Source organism: Schistocerca serialis, unplaced genomic scaffold, assembly GCF_023864345.2.
Source record: "Schistocerca serialis cubense isolate TAMUIC-IGC-003099 unplaced genomic scaffold, iqSchSeri2.2 HiC_scaffold_1420, whole genome shotgun sequence".
Classification (NCBI taxonomy): domain Eukaryota; kingdom Metazoa; phylum Arthropoda; class Insecta; order Orthoptera; family Acrididae; genus Schistocerca; species Schistocerca serialis.
In genome coordinates this window covers 6,528,402-6,541,520 of record NW_026047648.1, presented here as the reverse complement: position 1 = coordinate 6,541,520, position 13,119 = coordinate 6,528,402, and the positions used below count along the sequence as shown (strand labels likewise).

General features: G+C 42.4%; 1 protein-coding gene across 1 annotated transcript in view; it reads right to left on the bottom strand.

The window, feature by feature from the left end:
- Window positions 1-13,119, bottom strand: part of LOC126443040 (neuralized-like protein 4) — a 279,279-nt gene that overhangs the window by 216,051 nt on the left and 50,109 nt on the right. Inside the window, 3 exon segments of the mRNA XM_050090885.1 lie at window positions 35-170; window positions 4,269-4,479; window positions 9,595-9,748. Coding sequence (XP_049946842.1) covers window positions 35-170; window positions 4,269-4,479; window positions 9,595-9,748 — 501 coding nt within the window.

The following is a 13,119-nucleotide window of genomic DNA, read 5'->3' as shown; positions in this document are numbered from 1 at the left end:
ACAGAGAAATACGACGGTGTAATGCCGGACTCACCTCGAACAGCTCGTCGTCGTGCAGGGGGCGGTGCGTCATGACGACGCCGTTGTTGAACTCGTCGAGCGGCCGCCTCCTCTCCGCGCTGCGACCGCCGCAGGAGATGCGCACCAGGCTGCCGCAGCGCTCGTGGAACCTGCGGGCACCTGCGGTCAGCCTGACGGTGGACGGCACCGATAATCTTCACGTAAGAAGGCCCAGCCGAGCCGTACACTGTGCACGTATAGCCCAGCTGCGAACACGCACAAGTCCTACAGAACTGGAGCAGACGCAACCCGCCCGTCCCCCCGAGACCTGTGGCAGAGGCACTTTACGATATTCGGTGCCTTCTGGGCTCTGGCTTCCAAATCCCTCAGGTGTGGCAACCGTGACAACTCAGGTCAAAAATGAGGCACAGAAAGTGAGTCTTTAAAATGCAGAATGGTGTGTCTCAGGTGCAAGTCAGGTAAATTAAAGACATGATGAGAGCAATTAAAATGAACACACACACAAACACACACACACACACACACACACACACACACACACACACACGATGTAGCGGGACTTTGAATTTCGCCGCGCTACACTCGTTTCCTCAGATATAAATTATACCGTCACAGCGGTACGAGCGCTCGACGGCAGAGAAAATACTAAAATTGTAACTCTTCGTTTGTTTTCTATCCATCTATTGTCTCTCGAGAGTGGAAGCTTAATGCAGATGTAAAAACTTATTAGCTAGTCTTGGTCTGATTAAGACGAAAAAACTTATTAATGTGTAGACATATTGTGGAAGTTATGAAATTCGGAGGATGGAAGTAGCAACATAAAATAAATTGCATTCAGTGTCAAAATGATTTTAATTTGTATAAATTAGTGATTCCTGGACGACTGCAAGATTTCGGAGCAGCTACTACTTTTATGCAGAAATGAAGTAGGAGATTTTTGAAAACCTGGACGCTGCACGAAAGAAGGCATGTTAACATGGTAAAGGATGAACTCTTATCTACGCCATTTCCCCCTGTCAGTTACATTTTGTTATTCTCTGTTCTCCTTCAAATAATTTTTGTAGTGGAAATTGGTTTGACTTTTGCTCAGAAACGCCACAAGGACCACCCCAACAATAGCTTTTCCAAATCACAAAGTCCGATAATTTTTCTGTAATACGATTTGCATTTAATTGTTTCCCTTTTTCACGGTCATTAACGATTTTAGAACCCCCCTTTTTATTCACGATTTCTTCCCACATATTCAACCTTTTCTTTTCTTTTTTATTAACCACTACAAAACACACACACACACACACACACACACACACACACACACACTTATCTGCAGAAATCTGAAAACCCGTCTTTGCAGGCCACTCCTCTAATCTCTGAATCGTAAGCTGCAACTGACGGGTCACTGTTGCTACACTGGGGGAGGAGCAGAAAACAGCAAAACCTTCCACAGATACGGAGCACTTTACAGGACTCCCTACTGGTGATGGCAAAGAGGGTATCACTTAAAAACACTGCCCCGAGGGACAACATTCTTCTGCTCGAAACGACCCGACAGTACGTCACCGACTCGGGTACTAGAAAACTGCCGACACGGGAAGGACCGTACGGAGACGGGGAGGCAGCCACGGATGTCACGCCGACGGAGTTGCGCGAGAATACTGCGTCTCCGAGTCGTGTCGTACGTTTTATCGATACAGAAGAATGCGCGGATACGATGACATTCACGTAGGAAAGACTGCCGAATAGCCGCCTCCGGCAGAGTCGGGTTGTCGAGAGGGGACCTAAATCTCCGGAACCCGCACCGAGAAGCTGCCCGGTCTACCGACCCGGCCGGATGACGGTTAACCGCACACTCTGGGGTCTTTCCTTCGCAGCTCGTCCAGGTGACGCTCCGGAAACTGCCGGGACGCGTGCGGTCCTTTCCCGGACCGAGGAGGCGTGTCAGAATTGCCCCTCTGCACTAGTCGGGGAAGTTGCCGGTCTGCCACACACGATTAAAATACTATACAGGTCTCTCCCAGTTACAGTATTACGAGACACACAAAGTGCCGAATCCGTCTCCCGCGTGGAAAAGGGAAGACTCGGTCCGCCTCGCCCCTCTATGGCAGCAAAGAAGAAAATTTGTTTTGGAAAGATCTTTGATGTGCAGAAACGTGTGTTGCATATTTTCATATTACGATACACTGCATATTTTCACATTACGAGAGTATAAATTAGAATTCCATCAAACACAGCACATTAGTTTGTGAAGCATTGAAATAGAGATTGCAATATACTATTGTAAGCCAATGATAGCTCACATCACATCATCTCGGCAGCCAATGACTGCAGATATTCAGTGCATAGGACACGTGATGTAGTCAGCTAATGGCAACATCACTGTTAAGTAGCGTGAAAACACAAATAGAAAGAGTTTACGGTTTAAATTAATGTACACAGAGTAGCTACAAGAAACACTTAATTTTCACTTATAGTATTGGTCTTTAAGATTAATAAGCTACAAGAAAAGCTAAGCTTTCACATATAACATTGGTCTTTTTAACGAGTGTCACACTTTACAAAACATCACACAAATGTGCCAGTAAAAATTTGGGTTCGTTTCAACAGCTGCCAGACAGCGTCAGAAAACAGGCGTTACTGTGGGTGGGCAGCTACAGTGACACAGGAAGCTCATATGTTCATATACACATGGCATTAAGAAATCTTGCATAACGTCATACGAGAAATAGGACATCAGAGGATACTCCGAGAGCAAACAAATTTCGTAAACCGTACTAAAATGCACAATTCGGCTTAAAGGACATATTTGTATGTCCAGATTCACAATGAAGTAGGCCCCAAACTCATATTAAGCTTTTCAGTGCACTTTTTGGGATGTAAACTTTCTCAGAGTACCAGTACTGTATCGTCTCACATTCGGTTCATTATTACGGCATAATGCTGTACGTGCCAGGAGATGAAAACGTGCACTATAAATTCAGTGAACAGTTGAAACTAGCCAATAGTGTGAACGAAACACTTCATTTCTTATAAATTGATTGCATCTGTGGAAAAGATTAGTAGAAGCCAAACTTCTTTAGCAAACCGACAAAAATCTTCACTGTCGTGCAAGGCGATCAATGCCCGACTGCCAAAAACGTGAAAATCAAATACAATCGGAAGACTGAAAGTAATAACATATTTTAGCCACCCGTAATTCTGTGAATGTATTTTAATTCAGTCGATAGCTCACGACCACAGGAATCCATTTTGTTTTCATTTGACGTGTGAACTGTCAACGAAGAGGAAACAGCAAAATCACTAAACGTAAACAAGGGCGACCGTCCCCCTTCCCACTACGACCCAGACTGCTCTGTGCATCCACGAATCTGGCAGCTCAGGTGCATCAGAAAATTTTTCTGTGTAGCGTGACCGATTCTCGCTACTTCCGCGGCCACACTCCGAGAAGCCAAAACTGGGAGACGGAGCTGCTCGTACGCAACTCAGCTCCGCACGCGTGAGAGCCCGCTGGCAACCGCTCAAAATGAATGTAATGTAAACAGCTGTGATGTCTCACTCATCAGAAGCAGTTTGCTGTTACGAAGGATTCCACAGTCTCCGTCCTAAAGCCTTCGACAGATTTTGCTTTCGGTAGGCGCTCGTGTGTGCACTGTGTTCTGTTACTGTAAATGGTGCATTTACTTTGCATCTCAAGTTTCATTTTGGTTTCATTCTCTCGTTTACATTTTATTGCCGCATTATTATTCTACAGTAGCAGGATACAGTATAATTCGTTGTTAGACTATCAATTCTTACCAGTCAAAACCACAAAAATTTAACTGAAGACTAAAACACTGGAAAATTCCTGGAATCCTAAAAAGTTCCAGGGTTTTTCCACGCTTTATCCTAGATTAAAAAAAAAATTACCATGCTTTTACCGGTTGTCCTGCAGTGTATACACCCTGGATACATTAACTGTCTCTAAAAAAAAAGTTGGCAATCCGAGTCACAGCTCACATATCGACGAAAAGGTGGAACGAGTATGCAAAAGCAGTTCCACCTGGAAAGCTATTGAGAAAATTTGTACACCTGGCGCGGACAGAGGCGTCAATTCCATTCGACAGAAGAACTGGCGGTAAAAATAATCGACTGGCCACTCGTTTGTCAAACACAGTCAGTCTGGCAGTCACACTCGTTTCCAAACTTTACACCCACTACCGGCACACGGCTGCCAGTATCGGAGGCTCGGCATCGTGACGTCTGCAGCTCACCTCAACCTGTCCGGAGGGGGCGACACTTCCACGTCCTCTGCGGCGACTACGGACGCCGGCGGCGACTCCTCTTCGAACGCGATGACATCGCGCCGAGTGTTGGCGACGTTCATGTTGACGACGAGGTCCGTCACCAGTGCCGGCTGCTGCTGCCCGTCGGCCGGCTCGTACGTTCCGCAACTCGCACTCAGCTCGACGTCGAAGTCGGATCCTGCGGGGCAGACGCGTCACACCTCTCGTTCTCTCGACAGGCAAAACACTTACGCGCAGCACAATGATAGGATTAAATTAAATGAACTGCAACTTGAGAGACTGCAAAGGATACACTAGCCAGTGCACGGTGACCGATTTTCATCCAAACTGTTCGACAGGTTCGTCCGTTTGCTCCAAAACGGAGGCCGACACAGTCTGCCGCTTCCAGACGGTCGGCGACACGTCGCGATGACGGAATCGAGGCACACGCCCTGCAGCCTTTCTCGAATAATCTCTCAGAGACTACTTGGTAACAAAATTTATTTCTGCAATGCTTATAGCTTTATATGTCATCTTCGCGATGAAGTGCCCGTCACTTCGTTAATAGTCACAGTTATTGGGATATCTGCATTTACGTAAAATATTGCACGAAATTTGAAAATTCTGTGACGAAAAATAAGTGTCTCGATTTTGCATTTGGTGCATATTACATAATACGTTGCTGCGACGGAATTTAGCTAGTGTATTGAAATTTTCTCTTTACTCGGTTGGAAGGATCTGTTTGTAACCAATCTCGAGAAAACTGATCTCACGTAGCACGTTCATTTGTGTGGGCCATTAATGAAGCCAGATGAAGTATCCACAACATTCCTAATATCTCAAACAGTCTGACATTTCAAAACAAGATTTGGGGAAATGACAGCATGTTAAGAGGAAAGTATTTTGCCAAACGGTTATTATGATAAAAAAAACACAGACACACACACACGCACACATGGCGGTAGTTAGACACAGTGCCAATGTTGTTTTGCACTAGTTAAGGGGGGGGGGGGTAGTGTCAGATGGGGTGGGTTGAGAGTGAGGGACGTGAGAGGCAGGGAGAGAGATTGGGAGTGGGTGGCTATTGGCTGGGAAGGAGGCTGGTTTGCCAGTTAGGAATGCACGGGGCACGGACAGCAGGTGTAACTGTAGAGGTGTGCAGGACGTGGCACATGTGAAAGGCAACTCGGGTGGTCGGCGGTTGTCGGTCGGACGATTAAAGGAACCAAACTACAGAGAGTGACGGAAGCGGAGGACGTGTCGTAGGGATAACTCCACGGTTGCGGACTGACGGATTGCAGACGGCGCAGGTCGCGAAGTGGCCACTGCCGCGTGCCGAGCCACGGGACAGTCCCCTCTGTTCACGACAACTATTTGGCGGTGGCCATTCAACCCGCAGACTGCCGTACGGTAGTCGTACCGACACAAAAGGCAGTGCGGCGTTTGCAGAAGTGTCGGTATGTGACACTGCTGCTTTCACAGGTGGCCCGGCCTCTGACAGGGTGGGGTAAGACTGTGACAGGAATGGAATAAGAAACGCAGGGTGGGTGGATCGGACAAGTCTCGCAACTGTGTATTCCACAGGAATCCGATCCCTGTAAGTAGTAACTAGACAACAGAATACGAAAAATGTCACTTCGATATCTACCCGACACACCGTCTCACTGGACATCGACATCCACCTCACTGACAGCTCCAGCCACACCTCTGTCTACATTAAACCCACCAAATCCTAACATTACCCGCATTTCGTCAGCTGTCGTCCGTCGCACACCAAAATAATCCCTCCCGTACAGACCGGCCTTCCACAGATGACGTATCTGCAGTGACGAGAACTCCCTGCCCCAGTACGTATAGGATCTCACGAAGGCCTTCACAGACGGGCATTCCCTCCTCCTCCTCCTCCTCCTCCCCCCCCTTACTTTTAAAGTAATGCTTCTCGAACCACCATCTGCAATATTTTCCCGTGACCTGTTAGAAATATTCATCGAAAGCAGCCGTTATGAAGTATTGCACAATCTTTTTCCTGTAGCCTTCGACACATTTTGCTGTCACTGAACACTTATGCAAGCACTGTGTTTTGTTGTTGTAAACGGCATATTTTCTTTGCAACTTAAGTTTTACATTAGTGTTTTGCTCTCGTTTATGTTTTATTGCTGCAGTATTATTCTGCAGCAGGTTAAAGTAAAATTCTTTGTTAGAGCATCAGTTCTTACCAGTCAAAATTACAAAATTGAAAAATGAAAAATTATCAGGTTTTTCCGAGTTTTCTCCCGAATGAAAAATTCTGGGTTTTTCCCAGATTTCCCGTTTGTCCTGGGGCGCATACACCATGTTTTTATTTGCGGGGTAATTTAGAGGGCAAAATCAATAGTAACAACCCATACACAACTAAAGAGATGGAAACAAACATTCACAATGTGACTGCTGAAATGTCATCAAATGAAATAGTAAAAGTTTTCAGAAATGTGTTGAGGTGTGCCAAATCGTGTATCAAAGTTCCCGGTGAACATTTTTAGCACCTCCTGTGGACTATTGACCCGTTCAAAGTTCAGTATGTAGTTCTTCATAACAATTCATTACTCTGTGTTACGTATTTACAATAAACAAGTAAATTGTCTGTACGACACTGTATAATCTGAACTTAAAAAGTTTAGCACAACAAGGAAGTATTACAATTAGAAACTATGTACATAATTTAAAACCTTTACGAAAATTTCTATCACTGACACACCCCAAAAAATGACGAAAGCAGAAAGAAGTGTATCGCTTATTACATTTTCACTGCTCACACAATCTAACTTTGGCTTCAGGTAGGATGTTTTATGTAAAGGTTCCTTAAATTACTGCTACCAGTCACAAACTTTGTCAATCACTGTATTACTTATTTATTTAGCAACATGTTTCGACGGAATACCTCATCTTAAGGCTAAATGGCATTACGAAAACAACTTTAGAATAAGGTCATACAAACATCAGTCCAGCTTCCAAAGTGACATCACCTCTTACTAAGTTTTCTCTTCTTCCACAGGATGACCACAGCATTTATGAAAAGACTATGTAACACCAGTATGACCTTACTGTAAAGGTTTTGTAATGCCATTTAGCCTGAAAATGAGGTATTAGCTCGAAACATGTCGCCAAATAAATAAGTAATACAGCAGCTGACAAAGTTTGTGACTGGTCGCGGTAATTTAAGAAATTGTCACATATTTCTTGAAACAGTCAAGGCCGAAAAATAGTCAAAATGGCTTCAAATTCAAGATGTTTTAATTTTTTACTCCGAACTTTATTCACAGCCACACTGCATACAGTACCTAGATACATCATCACTGAATGTACCAGCAACATTATTTTTCTTACGACACACAGCTCGAGACATATGACATCGTAAAAATTGAGATGCACTGAAAACTAGTTTTTGCTTAAAATGGAGTGCAAATTCTCAGACTGTATTCATCCAGTGTTTTGTAATAAGGGCACTTATGACTTACAACAAACTTTAATTTCAAACTTTCTCAATTACCTGCTTAACGTCAAATATTTAACACATTAACTGATTTGCAAAGTAATCAAACACTTCAAGCTACTTTATACACGGGAGACCAATTATGTAAAGAATTGGGGGTTTATTGCCTCTAATTAGTCTGCGTATAAAATAATAATTCAGAAGTATCTTTAGGAAACAGTTTTCAACAAATTTATGATTCTAGGAACAAAGAAAATTTCATGTAATTGTGTTGCATATTAAAGCTTTATTCCCAGAGCCTTCAGTATACAGCTATAAAAATTTATAATACACTGACAAATAGAAACTTCTATGTAATGAAACTACATCTGCTGAAAAGAGAATTACATGCCATCCTTGAGTAAAAATGTTAGCATTCAGTCACAGAATATCAAAATGATGGTAAATATATCTTCATAGAGTAATGTAACAAATTTGTACTGATGGTCAAAAAATATGATTACTTTTTTTTCTTCACCTCTTTGTATGTGCCTAATTTATATTCCTTATATTAATGGGTCTCCTGTATATTAAATCAATGATTTATATATGTAAAATCCGATACTGATGCACACCGGCTATAGTAAGAAGAGAATTTCTGGAAAAAAAAGAAATTCACTGACACCTTGTTTAAATTGAAGGGTTAGAAATCCACTCCTAAAGTATGGGGCTGGAGCATAGTCCCACACAGAAGTGACATGTGGTAGAAAAGCATTATAGGCAAGAAGAGAATCAAAGCTTTTGAAATGTTGGAATAGAAACAGTAAATCCCCAACCCTTTATGGTATCAAACGCCTATGCACAAAAGGGCTCCAACATTTTATTACTTTACAAAGGAGTTTATGCATTAAATATTTCAAGTTAACCATGTGACCGAGACAATGTTTCAGAAAGCTTTGAAATTACGCTTAAAGTTTGTCTAAAATCATGACTGCCCTCATTATGAGCCACTGCATGAGTATAGACTACGTAATTTACACCGCATTTTTAAGCATCTACATCTACATGGATACTCGGCAAACTACATTTAAGTGCCTGGCAGAGGGTTCATCGAACCACCTTCATAATTCTCTAATATTCCAATCTTGTATAGCACGCGGGAAGAACGAACACCTACATCTTACCATCCGCGTTCCGACTTCCCTTATTTTATGACGACGATCGTTTCTCCCTACGTAGGTCGGCGTCAATGAAATATTTTTGCATTCGGAGGAGAAAGCTGGTCATTAGCAATAAAGCCTTTTGAAACAGTGACTGTTTTTGATTATTTTTGGAAGATGTTAATAACTTAATTGTTTTACATGATGGGCTGTCTCCAACAACAAAATGAATAAAAAACTGAAATGAACATTTCAGATCGTATTACATGAAAACATGATTGCGCCAAAATGTATTTTCTTCAGTGAATTAGTTAAAAATGTATTAAGTGTAATTTAAAAATTAAGATGGTGCCTTCGTGCATCGGGAAACAATTTCAATCGCGACTAATTCTGGAATACAATCTAAATACCTAGTTTCGACCGATGAGAATTTTGACATATTTCATTAGGTCACACAGCGAAACGTTTTTCTTGCTTCCTGTAAAATTACAGCCTCTGTATTTAGTATGATTTTAAATGACACTCGTCAAATATGTGCTTGTGTTTTAGCAAATACTGCAGTGAATGTGGATATCGCAGTTAAATGTCAAATACAGAAAAATTCTCAGAGGCAGTTTGTCACATGGCAAATTCTGCTTTGCCGAGTCGGCCGGGACACGGAATCGGGCATCGCTGAGCTGCAATTAGCGACAGGCAGTGCACTTACTGTCGTCAGAGTCTCCACGGGTCTCGTCGTCGTCATCGATGACTGTCACCTGCGCACACTTCCCATACATGTCGACAAAGCCATAGACGCCGCTCGGAACGTCCCTCGCGGCCACCCCCTGAGACTCCTCGTTCACGTAGAACACCAGCTCACCCTGAAATGGATCGAGGCAGCGTTTCACACACGATGGACAGACAATTTGTGTTGGCAAAGCTAAAAGGAAATTCATTTAGCAGCTGTGGAAAGTAGCAATAAAGAATGGCCGGAGTCCCGATTCAGGCTCCGAGACTTCCATACAAACTTAATTACGTGTACACGTAGACACTTCATCCGTCCAAGGAATCGAGACTCTCGACAATTTTTGCCCGTTATTGAGTTCGATACTGGCAATATCTCCGGCTCCGGGAATTCCGAGACCTTCGAGAACGTTTTAACTTTGAGCTCGGATAACAAATGACCAAAGCAATATTTTTTGTGATATGATTACAAATCAACATCAGATTTTCTCTTTACTTGTACTGTGAAATCTTGCTTGCAGCCAAATTTTATTATTCTAGGTCAACAGGAAGTACCCTCTAGGCTTTGACGAGTCAGATTGCACGTGTCAAAGTGTGTGACACAATTGGCTATGTCTTTTGATTGCACTGCATCAGAAGCTCACATTTATTACACTATCAAGGGACCTTAGTATGTGACATAAATTTCAACTTGATACATTTATCAGAAAAGGAGTCTTAACAGACGGACACCCAGACAGTCAGGAAATAAATAAATAAATACCAAACGGGAAAGCGCTGATAGATAGGCACAATAAAAAACACACAAACACACACAAAATTTCAAGCTTTCGCAACCCCCGGTTGCTTCGTCAGGAAAGAGGGAAGAACGAACACCTACATCTTACCATCCAAGTTCTGACTTCCCTTATTTTATGACGATGATCGTTTCTCCCTACGTAGGTACCTCTTTCCTGACAAAGCAACTGGGGGTTGCGAAAGCTCGAAATTTTGTGTGTTTTTTATTGTGCCTATCTACCAGCGCTTTCCCGTTTGGTAAGTCATGGAATCTTTGTTTTTAATATATTTTTCCCATGTGGAATGTTTCTTTCTATTTTAAATAAATAAACAAACAAACAAAAGAAGGAAAAAAATCATGTGATACAACAATAAATTTTCGGATTTTTTGCCTTTAGTTGTACTGTGAAACCTTAATTATTGCCAAAATTCGTGACTCTAGCTCAATGAGAAGTGTCCTGTAGGTTTTAATGAGTGAGTTTTTGAGTATCAAAATACGTGACATAAGTAGCTGTATCTTTCGATTGTGCTGGTTTAGAAACTTCAATTTTTTACACCACCAGGGGACCGTAGACCTCAGCTCATTTTTTTTAAAAGTCAGTCACGTGGACAGACAGACGACAAAGTCATCCCACACAGGTTCTGTTCTTAAGAACTGAGGCACCGCACACCCTCTGAACCACCCTGCAGGTGTATTTTGAGCCTTTACCTGCGTGGATCCCAACATTTTACTCGACTAATTAAACTGTTGTGGCATAAACGACGCCCCTGCTGGACATACGGGGCTACACTTTCCTGACCCGAGGCGGGACATCTTGTTAACTGAATGTGTCTCTAGCACGCAATTAACCTCAGAATGTGGGAGCATAATGACTGCTACTGACTTCACTCTTCTTCTGAACGCAAGTACATATTCTTTTAAGGATTTTTGAACAGCGGTTCAAAAACTGTAATGTCGGCTGCCGGCACGAGCACACACCTTACCAGACACGGCTGAGGCGATAGCTGAACGAGTGTAGAGAGAGCTCAATATCAGGAATGCCCACTTTATACCATTTCAAACGAGTAACAATGACGCACTAGTGCCGAGAGTGACAATAACGGTCGAACACTAGACGAAACAGCTCGTGTAAATTTCTCAACGTCTAAGTGAATAACGAGCATCTCGTATGTGTCGGGCTGAAAACGAGGACACTGCCTCTCTCTTTCCTGCAGTCTCGTACTGCCTGTCGTCTCGGGGACAATGTGGTTAGTGTAACTAAATTAAACAGGGTTTATTCACCAGAAGCAAGCTGTACTGTCTGAAGTAGGTAACCGTACATCACGCAGATGCGTTTCTGAGGATCTTGTAAATCTTACACTCACTTTCGAACTTTTACTCCTACACACTGGAACAGCCGAATCCCGTAAAACTGTCATTGGGACAAAAACATCCCATCTTAGTATTTTTAAGGTTCGGTACCTCAATCGCTGGAAATGGAACCTTCACAGAACAGCCACGTTGTCCACGTGTCTGCCTATCCGACGGCTGAGAACCCATTTACTCGAGAACAGACATGAGTATAGAGTTGGCATTTGTGTCACATACTGAGATCTACGGTCCCTTAGCAATGTAAAAAAATTAACCTTCTAAGTCAATGCACTCAAAAGATATGGCCATTCGTGTCGTGTACTTTGATACTCAAAAAATTCACTCAGAATCTACGGGGTCCTTCTCGGCCTAGGATACTGACATTTGGCAAGAATTAAGGCTTCACTATAAAACTAAAGGGGAAAAATCTGAAAATTGTTAATCCGTAATTATATCACGTAACAAAAAAAATTTTGTCTGCTAGCACCCCTTTTTCTCAGGAAAAAGGTACACATATCAAGTTGAAATTTCTGTCTCGTATTAAAGTTTACGGTCCCTCAGCAGTGTAATAAATGTAAGATAAGTCAATCCACTCAAAAGACACAGTCACTTACGTCACATACTTTGACACTCTCACGTACTCACTAATCAAAACGTGCAGGATACTTCCTGCTGACCTAGAATTACAAAATTTGACAAGTAGTAACGTTTCACAGAACAAGCAAAAAAAAAAAAAAAAAAAAAAAAAAAAAAAAAAAAAAAAAAAAAAAAAAAAAAATAGCTCGTCAATACCAATATCAATAACAGATTAAAGTCATCGAGATTCTCGATTTCCGGGACGCATGAGTTTTGCTGTAACAAATAGTCAATCTGATGGTCTGTTATTTTGCTTTAATTCAAAACATTGATTATTTTCTTATTTTTTTTCCTAATCAAATAAAATATGCAAATACATTAACACCGTTTGTGGTAGCACAACGAAATCTCAAATTTTTATACAGATACAGTCAAGCCGAAAAGTTTTCCGTACAAAATAACTTTTCTACATGTGACCAAGAAGAGAGAACACAGAATCCTCGTGTTACCACAGCCTAAAACTGGTCTGCACTTTGATAGACAGTATCTACAAGTAAACATCACAGTGTAAACGATGGCAGCCAATCACAGAATATTTCAGGGGAACAATTTTTAAAAAAATTGTTTCAAAGCCCCAGTCAAATCTTCACCAGTTTTCTTCTAGAGTAACTTCAGCTGTCCCTACACGACCCAATTTGCCCACCTTTCAGAACTCCAGCAGTTCTGTCCGAAGCTGTAGGCAAGACGCGCTTTTGGCCCTCTGCCAAAGTCGCTAGCAAGTTTGCACTGTCGGTTTAGCCGAAG